Source organism: Mytilus trossulus, chromosome 2 (genome assembly GCF_036588685.1).
Source record: "Mytilus trossulus isolate FHL-02 chromosome 2, PNRI_Mtr1.1.1.hap1, whole genome shotgun sequence".
Taxonomy (NCBI): Eukaryota; Metazoa; Mollusca; class Bivalvia; order Mytilida; family Mytilidae; genus Mytilus; species Mytilus trossulus.
The window spans coordinates 41398414-41418233 of record NC_086374.1 but is presented as its reverse complement, the minus strand read 5'-3'; the positions used below and the strand labels follow the sequence as shown (position 1 = coordinate 41418233).

The 19820-nt window shown below is 32.5% G+C and overlaps 1 protein-coding gene across 1 annotated transcript in view; it reads right to left on the bottom strand.

The window, feature by feature from the left end:
- Positions 1-10821, bottom strand: part of LOC134705770 (uncharacterized) — a 33052-nt gene extending 22231 nt beyond the window's left edge. The window contains exons 1-5 of the mRNA XM_063564488.1: positions 10682-10821; positions 9911-9960; positions 7997-8050; positions 2603-2690; positions 1420-1527 (exon numbers count right to left, since the gene is read on the bottom strand). Of these exons, the coding sequence (XP_063420558.1) occupies positions 1420-1527; positions 2603-2690; positions 7997-8050; positions 9911-9960; positions 10682-10721 (340 nt within the window). The 5' untranslated portion in view covers positions 10722-10821. The remainder of the gene's footprint in view (positions 1-1419; positions 1528-2602; positions 2691-7996; positions 8051-9910; positions 9961-10681) is intronic.
- Between the last annotated feature and the right edge of the window lie 8999 nt (positions 10822-19820).

The following is a 19820-nucleotide window of genomic DNA, read 5'->3' as shown; positions in this document are numbered from 1 at the left end:
TCCTGTAACCTTTGATAACTAGTTACACCCCTGGGTCGCTGCCACTGCTGGTGGACGTTTCGTCTCCGAGGGTATCACCAGCCCGGTAGTCACCACCTCCGTGGTTGACATGAACATCAGTTACCTTTACATAGTAATTTAAAATTTCCAGTTGACAAAACTTTAAATTTTTCGAAACACTAAAGATTTTCTTATCCCAGGAATATATTTCCTAAGCCGTGTTCGGCAAAATTTTCTAGTATTTGAGGTCTTCAATATAAGACGACTCTTCAACTCTGTACTTGTTTGGATTTATAACTATTTTGATCTGAGCGTCACTGATGAGTGTTGTGTAGACGAAACTTGCGTATTCAATTAAATTCCTGGTACCTTTGATAACTATTTACACCACTGGGTCGATGCCACTCCTGGCGGATGTAACATATCCGCGAGTATCACCAGTCCAGTAGTCAGCACTTCGGTGTTGACATGAATATCAATTTTCATTTCAATAAATTTCATGGTGAAAAACTATTTTTTTTTGGAAAACTGACGTTTTTCTTATTCAAGGAATAGATTACCTTAGCCGTATTTGGCACTTAAACCCTCAGACCCTCAATGCTCTTCAACTTTTTACTTGGGCGTCACTGATGAGTCTTCTGAAGACAAAACGCACGTCTGGCGTATTAAAATATAATCCTAGTACCTAGTCAACTTGATAATAAATGTTAGTTTTTTATGTAAGTTATACCTGTTATTTTGTAAGTTTGTATAACGCACCAAACAGAGCAAATCTACATTAAAATCATAACATGTATGTGCAATGGTGTCATAACATTGAAAATCTGGTTTCATGTATTGATTTGTTTTAAAAATTTTCTTGAATCATATACAAACTTTATTGTCTTTGCCAAAACATAAACTCCTGTGTAAATTTAAATGTAGGATGAATACACGGACCTCTTAGTTCCTACTTAAATTTGCAACATTTAATATTGGAACGTTACATAATTTAACTTGTATAAATAAAGTCTTAAATAATAGTCTTTTTGTTATTTGTTTGTGAATAACAATAAATTAACTAATACATAAGGTAATAAGAAGTATAATTGCAAATTGTACAGTAAAACAAAACACTCGTTCTTTTTTCATGTTTATCAAATCTATACGCACGTCTTTATAATCCTTAGAACTTCTCATCGTAGAAATATATGTATAATGTAATACAGTTCTTTTATACAATTCTTTTTTTAGCTCAAATTTGTCACTAATTGTGTACAAATCCAATCATACACTACATCAATAAACTATACGTAATTTACCAAAAGTTGTGGAGATAAAATTCAGGCGAAATATTGAGATGCCACCTCTATTGAAATTAAGATCTATATACAAAGCGTAATAAAAAAGAAGCACTTTTTATGAACAAAAGAAATTTACCGGTTGTTTGGGCAACAGTCACGACAGTTGGGGAAACAGTCACGATAGTTGGGGCGGCAGTTACGATAGGTGGGGCGTTTGTGGGAGCAGGTGTAGCTTCTTGTCTGACTGAAAAACAATAGCATGATGTAACAATTAATTATGCAGAAGTGCTTGTAATAAGTACATACCGAAAAGGGTGTTTACAAAAATCTTTCAAACATTTTATATACTTTACATAAAAACAAATGAAAGGCCATGTAGAGGTCAACTTGCAGTCTTCTTATGAAAGATTTCTAACAAATATATCAAGCTCTGAGTCGATCAAAACTTGTAAGAAGGTTGTCAATGAATTTTACATAGTTAAGCAAATATCTGCCATCAAAACTGATTGATCTTAATAACAAAACACATATAAACATTACATTTATCAATTTTAAATTGGCACTTGGTTTAAACTGAAATATAAAATTAAATTAATTTGAGGGATGATTGGTATTAAACGCAACTCTTATACTATTGTCTATTTCATGGCGGTCAGTTTTTATTTGCAAACGAAATCGAAGAGAGAACCATCGACCTTCGACAGGAACACTGACAATCTAAGTCAGTTAGGTTTAGAGTCAAACGACCCTGTCATGTGCAATGTTTGAACTCACAACCATAGTCTAGTCATATTGGTGAGCCTGTAGTTTATGAAATTGTACATAATTGTTAAATTACGTCTCAAAAGACAGAATATATGGCAGGGTAAAAACACCCACATGATTCGTGATTTGTTACGGTCAACTCATACGCATATAAGACGCAGTTAAACTAGTTCTCCTCTGTAACCTTTTTATATAAGAAGTACTGTAAGAACGTACTATGAAAGTGTATGATCGATTTAAGTAATTGTTCGACTCTGTTTTCTTGCTTTTCTGTTTGCCATTTATCAGTTGTAGTACCACAATAATACAACCAATGTTATGAGTTGGAAGCCTTATCGAAAATATGTACGAATAAGTTCAACACTTACATAGGGGAAAACGTCATGCCCGATTTTAATAGAGATTTGTCGTTCTAGAATTTTTTTGTAATTAGTTTATAGTTTATTGGATACAAATTTGTAATGTGAAATACATAACCTTATTGCTTTTATTCATATCTTTAATGTGAAGGGATATACTTTCCTACACAAGAAACAGTCAGATATTATACATACTCATAGAATCAACACATGCTTGTTCGTGACAATAACAATGATCTCCATGGGTTAGGGCTCCCAAACATGGATGGTGTTCCATGCTGTGCTGCAAAATAATGATAATTTATTTATATTTATTGTTTCACAGTAATCCTTTGTCACTTGGCTTATTAAATGTGATTGATTACCTGCTAATAATTGAGGGCCACATACAGATATAGTTTTTACGTCTAAGTATATAGTTATAAAACTCTAATGAAGATTTTTTTTATTCGAGAAAATAATGAAATTTTTAATTTAATCAGCGAACTTTCCAAAGATACTGTTCACTTAAAAGAGGGACGAAAGATACCAGAGGGACAGTCAAACTCATAGATTGAAAATAAACCGGCAACGCCATGGCTAAAATTAAAAGACAAACAGACAAATAATAGTACAGAAGACACAAGATAGTAAACTGAAGACTCAGCAACACGAACCCCAACAACATATGGGAGTGATCTCAGGTGCTCCGGAAGGGAAAGCTGATTCTGCCCCACATGTGGCATCCGTCATGTTGCTTATGTTATTACAAATCCGGTACATAGTATAATTCGGTATGTCACATTCGTAAAGAGGGAAGGGTATTGTAGTTAAGTCATAAGGAACATATCCGATATTATCTGTGAAACGGTAATTCCATTACAGTCAACCAACGCGTGATGGCGTCCACAAATTTTAAGATGGGATTTACTTAGGTTCTCATACCTCTTTCTCTACTTTATTTATTTTAGCACTTTCTGTCGGATCAAATAAAAGGCAAAAGAAGTTAAGCTTTTTATCACTACGAACAGCAAGCCACAAAGGACCCCAAAATGACAAGTGTAAAACCATTCAAACAAGAAAACTATATTAAGGTAAATGCCACTGCTAGTTGAGTTTTTATTCCACGAGGGTATCACAACTCCAATAGTCAGCAATTCTGTGTTGAAATGAATTGTCATCGGTATGGTCATAAGTTAACTATAAATTAATTGTTTATAAAATTAAGTTTTTTTTAATAATTAGGCTTTTCTACTTAAGGAATAGATTTCATAAGCTGTATTTGGCAAAAATTTAAAAATATTTGGTCCTAAATGCTCTTCAACTTTAACTTTAGATGGTCTTTTACATTTTTTTAATTCGAGCGTCTGGTGCAGATACAAAATTTCAATCCTAGTTTATTTTATGAGTTTCGTATCAGAAACCTATGGTATGCCGAAATTTTATCGCAATCCAAATTCAGAGCAGTATCAAGCAGTCGCTATAAAATTGTATAAAAAGATTCCCTACAACAAAATGAAGGTTGCGATTGATTTTGGGGGTTAAAACAAGGTTTTCTTATCTCCGGACAACAACTTTATTATAATTCTATGGATCTCTAGGAAATTGTACCACAATGTAGCATGCAAGAAAAGGAAGGCTGTGATTAATTTTGTTGGTTATGGTTCTAATTGTTCAGCAAAAAGTGACAAAAAAAACCACAAAACAATTGCTTAGTTTATGAGCATATACATTGGAAGTGAATTCAAAATTTTCATTTTTTTAACATGCTGAATACAACTGTATTCAGATTCTGAATGGTTAGTTCCGTTTATAAAGTATTCCTCGTTAAAATTTAAATCAATCAAAAGGATCCTCAATGCTCTTCGACTTTGTTCTTGTTTGCCTTTATAAATATTTCGATTTGAGCATCATTGATGAGTCTTATGAAGACGAAACGTGCGTCTGGCGTATCAAATTATAATCCTGGTAATTTTGATAACTATCAAAGAATCCAACATTTTACTTTGTTTGAATTCATTAAAAAATAAATTCCCGAGGTTCTTTGATATGCTGAACCTTGTTTTCATATTTGTGATTTTGGGCTTCTTTATAAATGCGTAATGGATAAAAATTTAACTTTTTAATAAATGAAATGAATTATTGTGGTTCTTTGATATGTTGAACCTAAACATGTTTTTAGATTTTTTGGTTTTGGATCGGTTTCAAGTTTGTCAAAATTGGGTTCTATGTATTTAGTTTTTGAATGTTGAACCGTAATTGGTAAATGTTCAATATCACTGTTTTAAAGTTCTAATGCCACCTTCATTCCGTGTCAGAAACCTATAGTGTGACGATATTTAATCACAGTCCAAATTCAAAGCTGTATCAAGTCTGTTAATGATTCGATTTTGATGGTTCAATCAATCAATTTATTAAAATTGTACACTAAACGTCAAACGTATAGCTATCCAGGCTTTATTATGTATATCTCTTTCATATTCATTTGATAAAATTTACTGTTTACAATAGCATTAATTGTTCTAAATAATAAGGATGTTCTTATCCCAAGCATAAAAACTACGCCGTATTTGGCACAACCTTTTTCAACTTTTGATCTTCAGTGCTGTACAACTTTGTACTTTTTTTCACTTTCGATCTTTTATATCTGGGCGTCACTGGTGAGTCTTGTGTTGACGAGGCGCGTTTTTGACGTTTTGAATTTAAACCTGATTCTTTTTGTTATCTATTAATCATGTGTTTCTTTGTCTAATATGTTCTCCTATTTATTTGTATTGTAGTCCTGTAATATTATGTTGTCATTTCAATGTTATATGTAACTTTGCCATTAAAGTGCGAGGTTTGACATGCCACAAAACCAGGTTCAACCCACTATTTTTGTTCCCCTTTAAAAATGTCCTGTACCAAGTCAGGAAGATGGCCATTGTTATATTATTGTTCGTTTCTGTGTGTGTTGCATTTTATTGTTGTGTCGTTTAGTTTCTCTTATTTTTGAGATATTAAGATAAGACGTGGCACGGTACTTGTTTATCCCAAATTCATGTATTTGGTTTAGATTTTATATGTGTTATTCTCATGGGATTTTGTCTGATGCTTGGTCCGTTTCTGTGTGTGTTGCGTTTCGGTGTTGTGTCGTTGTTCTCCTCTTATATTTAATGCGTTTCCCTCGGTTTTAGTTTGATACCCCGATTTTGTTTTTTGTCCATGGATTTATGAGTTTTGAACAGCGGTATACTACTGTTGCCTTTATTTATCATTTATGGTCTTACACCTTGCCGATATTTATATTGACGACTTAGCTTTTGCTAGACTGCTTGTGATGTCCTTAACTAAGTGTCTTAAAATTGAAAAAGGAAATGGGGGAATGTGTCAAAGCGACAACAACCCGACTATATAGCAGACAACAGCCGAAGGCAAGCAATGGGTCTTCAATGTAGAGAGCAACTCCAGCACCCGTAGGTTTCCTTCAGCTGGCTCCTCAAAACATATGTATACTAGTACAGTGATAATGGACGTCATACTAAACTTTAAATTATACACAAGAAACTAAAATTATAAAATCATACAAGACTTACAAAGGCCAGAGACTCCTGACTTGAGACAGGCGCAATTAGTTATCAAAGGTAACAGGATTATAATTGAGTACGCCAGACGCGCGTTTCGTCTACTTAAGACTCACCAGTGACGCTCATTGAGGGGCATTGAGGATCCAAAATTCCATAAAGTTGTGCCAAATACGGCTTAGGTAATATATGCCTGGAATAAGAAACTTTAGTTTTTCGAAAAACTCAAGGTTTTGTAAACAGGAAAATTACGGCGGGGTTAAACATGTTTAAGGGATATCAATCTCCCCCTACACCTCTATCCAAAGTAAACGCATAACAATACGTACATTACAATTCAGCTCAAGAGAAGTCCGAGTCCCATATCAGAAGATGTAACAAAAGAAAATAAATGAAATGACAATAATACATAGACAACAACAGACTACTAGCAGTTAACTGACATGCCAGCTCCAGGCTTCAATTAAGCTGATTGAAAGATTATGTCTTCATCATGTGAAAATCAGGCACAATCCCTTCCGTTAGGGGTTTAGTACAATACTATCATGAAATATATGAGAAGAACATAACCAATGTCATGCCAACAACTGGTTTTTAAAAATAAATGTGTTTAGATCAGATGCAAAGAACCTTTAAGTGAATCAATATTAAAGCCAAAATATGCAATCTTTAATGACCTGACAACAGTATCGTTTCTACATCCCTTCTTAATAAGTCTGCTTAAAGGTTTTGATGTGAATACTGACATTTTTGTGCTTTGTAAAGCATATTACCATAACGATTGGATGTGAAATACCTGAACGTATAAGGTGTCTGCACGTTGAGTTATTTTTACGAATTATTTCCTTATACCAATGTTAAATTTTTTTACTAGTTTGTGATATCGAAAACCCTGGTGACATAATTTTTCAGTACTACATAGATTTTTCTCACTAAAATTTAATACGTTGTTACATACACGATCGAATTGTTCAAGTTGAGATATATAAACACCATAAGATGGTGACATGGGAACGGCCCCATCTAAAAATGGATAATTAACGATAGGAATGAAAAATCATCTGTTTTATCATAAATTTTTGTATTAAGCTTCCCGTTAATGATATAGATATCAAGATTAAGGAAAGTGCAGTGGTCATAGTTAGTAGTAGCTTTACTTAAAGTTAGTTCAACAGGATAAATTTCTTTAGTATACATACTGAAGTTGTCATTTTTGAGAGCTTATGCATCATCAAAATATCTAAAAGTATTGTTAAATTTTTGTATCAAATGATGTTGTTTTGATGGGTCTTTGCTAATTTTAGTTATAAATTGTAACTCATAACAATACAAAAACAGGTCCGGAAAAAGTGGTGCACAGTTAGTCCCCATTGGAATTCCAATAACTTGACGATATACGGAATCACCAAACCGAACAAAAATGTTATCAAGTAAAAATTCAAGCGCATATATAGTATTAATACATAGAAGTGTACTAATTAACATAATAAGAATTGAAAATGGACACGGGGAATGTGTCAAAGAGACAACAACCCGACAACAAAGAATAGAAAATAGATAAGAACCCCAAAGGGTCGTCGACAAAACAAGACAATCTGGCAACATGATGCGGTCTCCAGCTAACCTGTAAACAATTGTATACTAGTTCAGCGAAATGGACACTTAACTAAAATCCAAAACACATAAATGAACCCAAAATTAAAAAAAACAACACGCTAGTCTAACAAATGACGGGAGATTCTTTACCTTAGACGGGCGCAAAAATACAACGGGTCAGTTGGGTGTCTTGAGCGATTTCAAACCTCCCTTTTTATCTCTAGTCAATGTGAGAGAAAAAAACACACAGCAGTAAGCAAAGTAAAACTCAGTTAAAAAGATTTCCGAATATGATGTTAGAATGGGTAACAGAAGAAAGTCTGGTTTTAGAATAGGTTACATAAGAAACTATGCAAAATGACAATGATCAGCATAAATTAACAAAGAACTAGCAAGTATTGACATGTGTTGTTCTTCATATTAGTAAAATCAAATTAAATACAGGACTTACTCCGTGCTGTACCACACAAGTTCCAGAGTTATCATGACGCCTAATCAAACAGTACTGAAAAAAAATAACATATTACAAAATTAAGTCTGTTGTTGAAAATTAAAATTCTATTCCTTTGCAAATCTTTTATGAGTGTATATATACAGCTGTTCTACAAGAAAATTAAGACTGTAAATTGCAACCTGTAAATAAAGATTAACAGACAAAGTCTTAAGACTTGTCTACATTTTTTTCTTTTGGCTTGTAAAATATTTGCATACGAGTTTATATGATCCGTCCATCCTATTCCGACTCTTCAATATCTAAGAGTCTATCCTAAATTGAGGTAAAGTATATGGCCTTCCAAATACTGCTTGGATTCCTTACACCACTGAAGAGACATTCATTGTCGAAATCTGGATATTTTGTAAACAAATTTTTCGCCTTTTGTTTGCGGTAATACATCTTTCCCGCAAGTTAATTGTTTTCTATGTGGCATTAAATAGATAATTCTAAAGATCCATTTTGTTACATCTTTTTATCCGTTGTTAGTCAGCTGGGGTTTATTGACATCCGCTATTCGACCTGCTTGTCAACTAGGTTTTCTTAAAATGTCCTGTACTAAGTCTGAAAACGGCAGTTGTTATCGTATAGTTCGTAACTGTGTGTGTTGTATTGTCGTTTTGGTTTTTGTTGCACTTCAGTGTTTCTGTTGTTTCGTTGTTTTCCTTTGAAAGTTAATGTGTTTGCCTCAGTTTTAGTTCGTAACCCGGATTTGTTTTCCCTCAATCGATTTATGACTCCCAAACAGTGGTATACTACTGTTGCATTTATTTTTCTTAAAATATACTTTTTGACTGTTTTAGTATTTTGGAAAATGTTGTTTGTGCTGTACTAAATCCCTCTAGAAAGAAATTTGTTTTCATGCATACGTATAAAGTTGCGTTTTTATTCAACGCAATCAAAGATTTGAACGTGTTATTTTTCAATTTAGACTTGTATATATATCTATAATTCGTCTAATTAAGAGCCAGACAATGTTGAATAAAGGCAACAGTTTTATACCGCTGTTCAAAACTCACAATCCATGGACAAAAAAAAATCGGGGTAACAAACTAAAACCGAGGGAAACGCATTAAATATAAGAGGAGAAGAACGACACAACACTAAAATGTAAAACACACCGAAACGGACCAAGCATCAGACAAAATCCCACGAGAATAACAAATATAACATCAGAACCAAATACATGAATTAGTGATAGACAAGTACCATGACACGTCTTATCGCAATGTGAATTTACACTAAAAAATAAAAGAAAACAAACGACGCAACGTTAAAATGTAACACACACATAAACGAACAATAATATAACAATCTGTAAATCTGCAGAGTAATTTTTTTTGTTATTTCCTGACCGGGTTTAGAACTCTTGCTAATGAGATATCGTGACTTAAAATCGCTTTGCACTGTGCACGACGCAATAGACCATTTGCCAACTAGGCTCTACTTAAAAAAAAAGCTTTCGGTGGCCGGGTGTTTCCTTTTATATGCCAAAAAGTAAGTCAACGTTTTGAGAAAAGTATCTACATTAGATAAACACATCATGTCAATAAAGTTTAAGTAATGTTATAACATTAGATGTAATTGATGGCAATATTTGTTTGTTGGATATCTGAATAGAAATTGGATCATAAAAGCACAATTCTTTCCAGAACAATAATAAGAAGTTTAATTAATAATAGCCTTGTTAAATCTTTTTAAAATATATCTTTAATGGTTGAAGATTTTAAAAAAGTCCATGCATCCGAAGATATATAACCTTAGATGCATTAAATAACTTATGACAAGGAATTTAACAATATGTATGAAATCATAGATATAATTTTTTTTAATGTCATATATTCTACTGATCTTCTATTTAATTCAACTTACTTCCTTATCTGAACAATATTGTCCAAGGCAATTCAGACCGTCTGTTGTCGCTATAAATGTAAAGATATATATAGAATAGAATATTAAGATAGAAAATACTCACAGGATAAACATACAATTGCTATGTAATTGTGCTAACAATAACTCCCTTAATATAGATCTTGGATTGTTCGGTCTTACTTTATTTTCTGTTTATCACACCACATCTTCCTATATCTATATATATATATATATATACTTATCATAAATAAGTACGGTTTGAAAAAAGCGAATCACTCTACTCAGAGTAGTATGGATCTGGTGATCTCAAATTTTACCAAGAATAATTTTTCATTAATAAAGAGAAAATGATCAAACAAAACAATCCCATGTTTGTTCAGTGAGCAACTCAAACTGACTTTTGGTAGACCCAAAAATCTTAAAATTTGTTCATAAGAGAAGATTTTCTTTCTAGACCAATATCTTTGTAAGCAGACTATCACAAGGGGGTACTACGAATCGTTAAAATGTGTTGATAACAGACACGTACTGCATACCAAGACCTTCATCAATCACTACACTAAAACTTCTTACACCATTATGTACAATGTTACTTTTAATACAAGAAGAAGAAGAAGAGGAAGCCATGACAAGTATTTGACGATATTTTCTGAAAGACACATAAAGTCATTCCTTAGTTTTCAATAATTTCTGAAATTATAACGCAGCATAGTAACAAATAACTTACGTAAATCAAGTATTTTCATTAGAAACCTTATAAAAAAAACTTACCCAAAACAGCAACAAATAATATAAGACTTGTCAGCGCCATTATGATTGTGGAGATTCCTTTTAAGAAAATATCTGGTCTTAATTACAAGGTTCGAGGTAACTATCCAAAGTATTCGTCATGCAATGACCTGAATATTTAATCGACACAGTACTAAGGTCTGGTATAACTAGACACATGATTTTCTCTCATGTTTATCTTATAAAAGTTACGATAAAAATTCAAAATATTGAACTAGCTTTATTTATACTAGTTAACATTTAGAAAGTTTGAAATATAAGAAGTTTTAGAACATAATAATTAAAAAGGCATAAGTGAACTGTCGAAACCGTTTAAGGTAAATTATGCCCGTAGGATTGGAACATATAAAAGCCACAGTAGTATAATTTTATGAACTGAATTTTACAAACAAAACGTGTCCTTTAAATCATATAATACCATTTAACTTGTACGACCAAACTCATTTTTTTCAGTCTGTTTTAGTTCCCCATAGTTATGGTCTATTGAATATCTAGGTTTTTGGGGCCCTTTATAGGTTTTTGTTCGGTGTGAGCCAAGGCTCCGTATTAAAGGCCGTACATTGACCTGTAGAGTTAACTTTTATAAATTGATATTTGAATGGAGAGTTGTCTCATTGGCACTCACACCACATCTTCCTTTGTCTATTTTCATTTTTCACATGTAGAAGTTTGTGTTCAGATCAGTTTAAAAAGAACCAATAATTTTGAAGGGTTTGTACCACATGCATCACGCTTTAAATAATCATACAACATGTATTGTCTTACTTTAACTAAGGTTTCAACTCCCGCAGGCAAAGTTGACTTTAGATAAATTTGGCTATTTAATTTATGTCCTTTTGTCATATAGCTCTTCAAAGATTTTCTGTACTTATACATCTTCGGATTTCAATGTTTGACTTTGAGCGAACGGTAAACCCAGAAAAGCGCGTCGGCCGAATAGAATTATTAAACGTGTTGTTTCCAATTCTTTAATAAAACATGTCATTTTCACATATTTTCACATATTTGTTCAGTAATTTAATTTACAATATCAAATAATATATGATGTTTATCTCTGTATTGCTCTTATTTAAAGTTTGCATAATTTTTAATTAATTTTAAGACATAAACACACAAATTTTTGAACTTAATTGAAAAATTAAATGATGAAAAAAAGATTAAAGACTATAAAAAATTTCTGTCTTTCAAAAATACCTCCATGCAATGTATTAACTTATATATAAATATGACGAAGGAAAATATTGTAAAATGCAAATTAACAGTTAATCAAAGCTAAGAAAAATCAAAAATTTATCATATATTATATATTCTTTAAAGAGACAAAATATGACGATAATCCCATTAAAAAACAATTAGATTAAAATGCCATACTTTATACATGATTGATAAGATTAAAATGCCATATTAATACAGTGTTAACTCGTTAATTACGATGCATGCCATTTTATTGGTAATTACGGGATAGAGAAAGGTTTAATTAACTACTCTAGCTGCTGCTTGATATCAAAGCAGTTAAGATGCAACAGAAGAAAATTTTAAAAAGGTACAGATAAACCTTGTCAACTAATTCATTTCATTTCTTTTTTAGAAAATGGGGAAAAAGACAAGACGACAATTAAAACTTGGGATGTAATTTAAATGCTTTAGCAACAACTAAAAAAACCAACCAAAAAACCACAGAAACAACTAAAAGATAAACAAATTTGTTCACACATCTTACATCAGTGAAGGGTTTTACGCTCATTAATGCAAACTATGAAAAGGAAATTTCCCTATTACATGAAAGATAAAGTCAGCACCACAGAGGTATATGCAGGAATCTATTGGTATCACATCGTCTAGATACACACTTCTCAACCTCCAACATTTTTAGACAACATTGAAATATACACAAGAGGTTAAGAATCCCTAGGACAAACTGGTAATTAATACGGAGCACTGTAAGTACTAATTATATTAAACTAACTACGAGGAAAAAACTTGAAAGAGAATTTATGTCTACTAACATACCCTTGGCCGACTTACGAAAAGGCATATTTAATCAATCAAATTATATTGAAGTCGATAACTTAATAGACAGTCATGAAAATCCTACAGCTACTGAACCATTTTTGACAAACATGAAACCAGAAAATGGACAATCAAGTTAAAGCCACACAAATAAGGTTCACCAAAACAATTACTTCAACTTAAAACAGTGCTATAATGCCGCGAGTCACACGCCTGTGTAAATTGTACTAAAGTTATTGCATGTCAATTGTAAAAAGAGACCACCTATGTTTCAACTGTTTAGAACATCACAACTTGGTTGATTGCAAGTCAAACAAAACATGCAGAAAATGTCACTTGCGTCATCACACTAATTTATGTAAGAATTGTGCACAAATAGATAAAGAAGATAGTGTGAACGTTAGTACCACACAACACAATGCGAAGTAAAGGCGACCACAAATGTATTGCTCAAAGCCACAATAATTCCTGTAATTTCGAGAATACAATGTTTAGATGCCAACATTCTTTTTGATAAAAGAGCACAGAGGTTATTCATCACAGAATATCTAGCCGCTAAATTTCAGTTATCAATAACTGGCACATATAGTTTAATTAATCCGCATTTTGGGACAGTGAGCGCAGAAAGTTAAAATAACTAGAGGTTTTCAAGAGCCTATATCGCTCACCTGATTCTACTTGGGTTTTTGAAATCATATTAAAAAAGATAAAATTTGGCTACAAATTAACAACACTTGGCCAACACCTGATTAAGAAAGAATCATTCATGCTATGTTTGTTTTCATTCAAAATCAATGGTTCTCTAGAAGAAGACTTTTGTATGCCGGGCCAGGTGAGCTAAAAAAAAAGAGGAACATTTCAAAAATGCAACTATTTATTTGCTAACAGATGAAGAACAATTGACGATCAGAGTGTTGATTGTACCGGAAATTGCCGCATACATATCATATATTAAACCAACTTTCTTATATAATACCAGGGTGTAATTTCGGTAATTTAATATATATGAATCGTTTCTATATCAAATATATTCAGATTTTTTTAATTTTTATGAACCTATTATTTTAGTAACAAATACAATATTTAAAAAAAAAATATCAGGCAAATGCAATGAGAACGTGTAACGGGAATATTAAGAAGAGATAGAAAATGCCAAAGATCGAGCTCGAAAATTCTATAACATAATCTCTACATCGCAATTTGAAATCAGACAAATGGAAGAATTTAATTGTCTTTTTTTTATACTAAAATTTGGTTTCAGTTATGAAATAATATTCATTTATTCTCTCCCCCCCCCTCCCCCAACCAAAAATAAAACTGGTGTTTCCATTAACATGTTCCGTAAATTAAAATTGAAAATACACGTTTTTGTTCGAGAAAAAAAATCTTATTCCAACAATGATTTTTCCTTCTGTTCTCGTACAATGAATAACAAATTTATCTCAGTCGATTTTTCTGAAAATGTTTTACATTTAAATGAAGGCAACAGTAGTATACCGCTGGTCAAAGGTTATAAATCATGTGAAAGAAAACAAACCAAAAGAAAACACAACAACTATAAGAAGAAAACAACGAAACAACAGAACAAAAAGTGAACGACGATGTTTCATACATAGAAAAGAACTATCAGCTAACAGCTGTCATATTCTTGACTTGATACAGGACATTTTAAGAACAAATGGTGGGTTTAACCTGGTTTTGTGGCTAGCGCCATATCTCCGCGCTTCATGGCAATGTTAAATATACAGCTAAATGACAACATTACATGACGGAAATACAGTACAAATAAATGCAAGAACATCCAAGACAGAGAAATACATAATTAAATAATATTTTAGTACATTTCGACATGTGAACCGACGTTTAACTTGAAATGATTAGCCCGTATTTTGTTTTATTTATATTGTGACATGAATCAATTTTATTCGTTCAATGCAAGTTCACTTGTTTTTTTGTTTATATGTCGTTTGATTGATATTTCATATTGTGTCTTTCTATGGTATGATGTTACAATATAAGCTGAGTTTAGGGTGAATTTGGCGCCTGTTAAAACGTTCAAACCTGAGCGGCATTTGTTTGCACCTGTTGCAAGTCAGGAACCTGTTGTTCAATGGTTACCATTTGTTGATGTGGTTCATAAGTGTTTCTCATTTTTAAATAAATTAGACAGCTGGTTCTCTTGTTTGAATAGTTTTACACTTGTAATTTTATGCTCATTATAGCTTGCTGTTTGTCGTGAGCCAAGGCTCCGTGTTGAAGGTCGGACTTTGACCTATAATAGTGTACTTTTATAAACTGTGATTCGCACGGAAAGTTGTCTCACTGGCAATCATACCACATCTTTCATATCTATTTTCCAGTTACACTTCTAATAGACAAAACTGTTTTAATGGTATATCAAAAAGTATTTCACACCAAGTTGTCAGTGTTGATGTTTTGTAAACCTCTGTAGTAGCTTAAAGATGTTCGTTACTTTTTGTCAGATTTTCGGAATCCTCTTGTTTTATCCATGAAATGCCAATGAAATATTTTGCCCTCTGATCCTTACTTTTTTAATCATAATTTTATAGGATATTATTCAAAAGCCATTTTTCAAAATCTTGTTTAATCTTTACTATTTTTTTCATAATCTTATGAAAGAAAATATATGTTATTTCAAATATATAAAAAATCTAGAACGAATTGCTTTTCGACAAATTTTCTATGGCTAATATCTCGAAAACAAGCACACAGACTCATCATTTTTCTGCTTTTGAGTGCCTTTATCTATATACTATTATGTATCTCCCTCATGCAAAGCTCTGATTCCTTTCTAGGATTTGGCTATACTTTTTGGACCTTTTGGATTTTTTATATAAGCTTTGGATTTCAAACATTTTGGCCACGAGCATCACTGAAGAGACTTGTATTGTCGAAATGCGCATCTGGTGCAAGAAAAGTGGTACCGTTAATTTTATTAATCTTTAACAGTCTTTTAAAAATGCGTGTTATTGTGAAACAGAGAGGCGAACATACTTAATAGTCAATAACTCAGCTGTCTGTGAAGTAAATCATAAGAAACAAAATATTTGCAACGGTATTCCCTTCTTCTAGGACGAATATATTTATTAAGGCTTTTAGTTTAACTAGATACCCGACATTTTGAAAGTGCACAAATTGCGTTGTCTTAACTCTTCATAAAATGTTCATTTTTTATGTACATTTTTGTATAATTAACCGCTCAAACATCAATGTTAATGAACTGTTATTAATTAGAGTTTATATTAGACCAAATAAACAGTATTTTCCTTTGGTTCGACCTACCTTATAGCCAATAGTTGCAAACTGCTTTCACTCGATGATATTGCAGTTACTATAATTAACTTTATGCGTACAGTTTAACCGACTTAATATAGTATGGTTACCACTGGTGTTTCCCATGGATATACTACAAAATAGAATCTGGATCTAACGGACTGTCGTTAACAAAACAAAAATCACCCATTCAGTAGTCAGAGTAACTGACTGTAGTTAATCGGCAAGTAACATGATGTTATTTATCATACAAATCAAATTCATACTCTTATTTCCCTGTTGGTATGAACGAACAATTCCAATTGAAGTGTTTTGTTACGGGCTAAGTAATGGTGTTTAAGAACTAGAAACGCGAGGATATATATGGCCAGTAAGCCAGTGGTGTAGCTTATATATATATTCAGATGCTCAAGCACCAATATAATTTTGACCATCAAAAAGCAATATATAATTATATATAATTGTATATGATCGAATATATATTCCTAGCAGATTAACTCGGAGGTCTCCGAATGTCAGTGGTAAGGATGTAACGATAAGGCAAAAATAATTTCTAAAGCATGTTGATGATCTTATTTGTTTTTCATTAAGTTTATGCAAACCAGATGGATAAGTTGCTAAAAAGTTATCTCGACTTTTTTTTCGTAAAAAGTCTACGTCTTCTGCTACAATAAGCGCATGGAATGGTGAAAATCAGACCTACGGACAACTTTCGTCTGAAATTGAGCCAAGTGGAGCGATGGCTTCTACATCTGATGCAACATCAATGTTGGTGGACGCTTCGTCTCAGAGGTTATAACCATCCCAGTAGTCAGAACTTCGGAGTTGACATGCATAACAATTATATGGCCATTTTTATAAATTTCTTGTTACAAAACTTTGAATTGTTTGAAAAACTAAGGATTTTCTTATTCCAGGAAAATATTACCTTAGACGTATTTGGCACAACATTTTGAATTTTTGGGTCCTCAATGCTCTAACTTTGGCTTTCTAAATATTTTGATCTAAGCGTCACCAATGAGACTTATGCAGACGAAATGCGCGTCTGGCGTACTGAATTATAATCCTGGTACTTTTGATAACTAATAACCATCAATTACACCACCATATCCTGATATCGCTTTCTGTGACATGAAAGACGAAATGATCAAAACGCAATTTGTGACGGTCATTTCTTGAATTTTACATACCCAATTACATCTAGGCACAAATATTAATTTTATTTTCAATAAAATATACCTTTTATATTTTTGCATAATATATACATTTGGTAACATTACGCACGCATAAAGTCGTCGCTTTTTGATCGACATAGCATTTACTGCTCTAAAAATGAAGGGGAGATCCAAGGATTTCATTATCAAATGTTTTGGCAATATCATCACTGAAAAGGCCAAGTAATCAAAAATAAAAACGCCATTGGTATGGAAGCTGAAAATCGGAGAAAGGGGATCATTGGTTGGTTATTGTATTCCAAAGTTCCTTTAAGTGCCATTGTAATGGTTCCATTTTTGAGCTGTCAAATATAAGATTGGTTGGGAAACTTTAACATTTAACACTTAAAAATTCATTGAATGATTGTAGTTTCGAGAAAAAAAAAATTGGAAATATATGGAACGTTGGTATATATTGAAATTCAATGCAACACAATCTCAGGTACACCAAATATAATACAAAAAGGATCCCATGCTTACTTATGGACTAGGGCTACGGAAATTGCGAGTAGTATGCACTGAGCTTTGCTTCAAATTTGCAGTTTTCGATCGATATAATGATTTAAAGTTTTTGGTTAACTTGTAGTGTCATCTATGGTCGGAAGTGAAAACTGAATGCATCATGGTTTAACGCAAATCCATGGCTTAGATATTCGAGATATACGGATGCAATATTGCAAAAGCTGCACTGTCTTTGCGGTTAATAATGCCAAAAAAAACCTGTTTATTAATCCGGTTACTGATTGGGTTAATTTTTCTAGATATGTTACTCATCAAGAAAAAGAGAGATCGTGTCATACCTTATCGAAAGTTCCAGCCGTAAATTTTAAGAGAGTGAAATCGAGAAAAATGAATCGGTCATAAGTATGTTGTCTTCGTCGAAAGGTGCAAGTTCTAAGAAACCGTCATATCCTTGATAAAACTATAAGAGCATTACTATTAGTGGTCATACCGAAGAAAGAAGTAATTTCATGGTAATCCTACGTAAATTCGCGGAAGATGATCTTAAATTAAATGAACATATTGATTGATTGCGTAGTCTTAGAGGCATGATTTTTTTATTAGTTGTTAATGGCTTTGAACTAGCGAGTACTCTCAGATCTGTTCTTTATGTCTTTTTGTGTCGGGATGTATAAGTACCCGGCCACGTCTACTTGTATTTTTTGTCTATCTGATGAGTTAAACCTTTTCCAACTGATTTTTATAGTTCGTTCTTATGTTGTACTGTTATACCACTGTCCCACATTGTTTAACCCCGCCACATTATTTTTTTTTTTTTTTTTTTTTTTTTTTTTCATTAAAACTAAGTTTTATTAACATATTTACATTTGTTAATATATACATCAAATACCGGTACCTTATCCCGGCCTCGTTAACATTAGTATAATACATCTAAAATTATGGTTAATTATGTTAGTACACAAATTTTCTTAAATCCGGATATAATTCATGTCTTTGCCAGAATGATTTTCTAAACTAGTATCTTTGTTTACAAAGAAGGTAAATAACACGTGCAGTGCATATATATATGGAATATAAACTAATAAGTGCTTTTTATTCAAGGAAATGTTTCCAAAATATTTGTTTTGAAAGGATTATTGATATGCCGTTATCTTTTTCTGTTGTGAATATTCGATTGATATGCAAATGCATTTTGCCAAATATGACTACAGTAAAATCGGATGCTATTTTATCAATTGCACATTATTTTTGTATGTGCCTGTCCCAAGTCAGGATCCTGTAATTCAGTGGTTGTCGGTTGTTTATGTGTTGCATATTTATTATTAGTTTAATTTTTTTTACATAAACGAGGCCGTTAGTTTTCTCGATTGAATTGTTTTACATTGTCTTATCGGGGCCTTTTATAGTTATCTATATGCGGTATGGGCTTTGCTCATTGTTGAAGGCCGTACGGTGACCTTTAATTGTTAATGTTTGTGTCATTTTGGTCTTTTGTTGATAGTTATCTCATTGGAAATCATACCGCATCTTCTTTTTTTATATATTCATAGTACAACTGCAAGGTAGAGATATACTTCACCTGACGTTTATAATATAGTTTCGATTGTATGCGGAAAACAGATTTCTGATAAATTAGTCGAATATTGTAATGAAGCTGGTCTTTTTCTGTGCTTGGCAATGAATGTACGGATGAGTCAAATACAGATCAAATGTCTATTTGTCTAAGATTTATAGATGCTAGATATGTTAGGGTAGATTTTTTGTTTTGTGGAACCCTAAAACACAAAGGGCAAAACTATCACTAGATGCTTATTATGCACATAGAAAAGAAAGTCGATAAAATGAGTAGACAGGGTTATTACGGTGCCACTAACATGTTCGAAAAAACCCAAGGCGTTCACGTTAGTCAGGAAACGAGTGTCTACAAAACATACACACATTGCAAGGCCCACCAACTTAAAAAACGTGTGTTTGTAATATGATGACAACTGTTCAGAATATTGCATTTGTGTTTAACTATTCAGTAAAGAGACTCAATGCCTTCGCAACTGAATAAGTTATGGGGGATCAAAAAGTCATGAAAGCCACGGTAAAACGACCCAAGCTAACAATGGAATGTAAAACAAGATGATCAGCTTGTG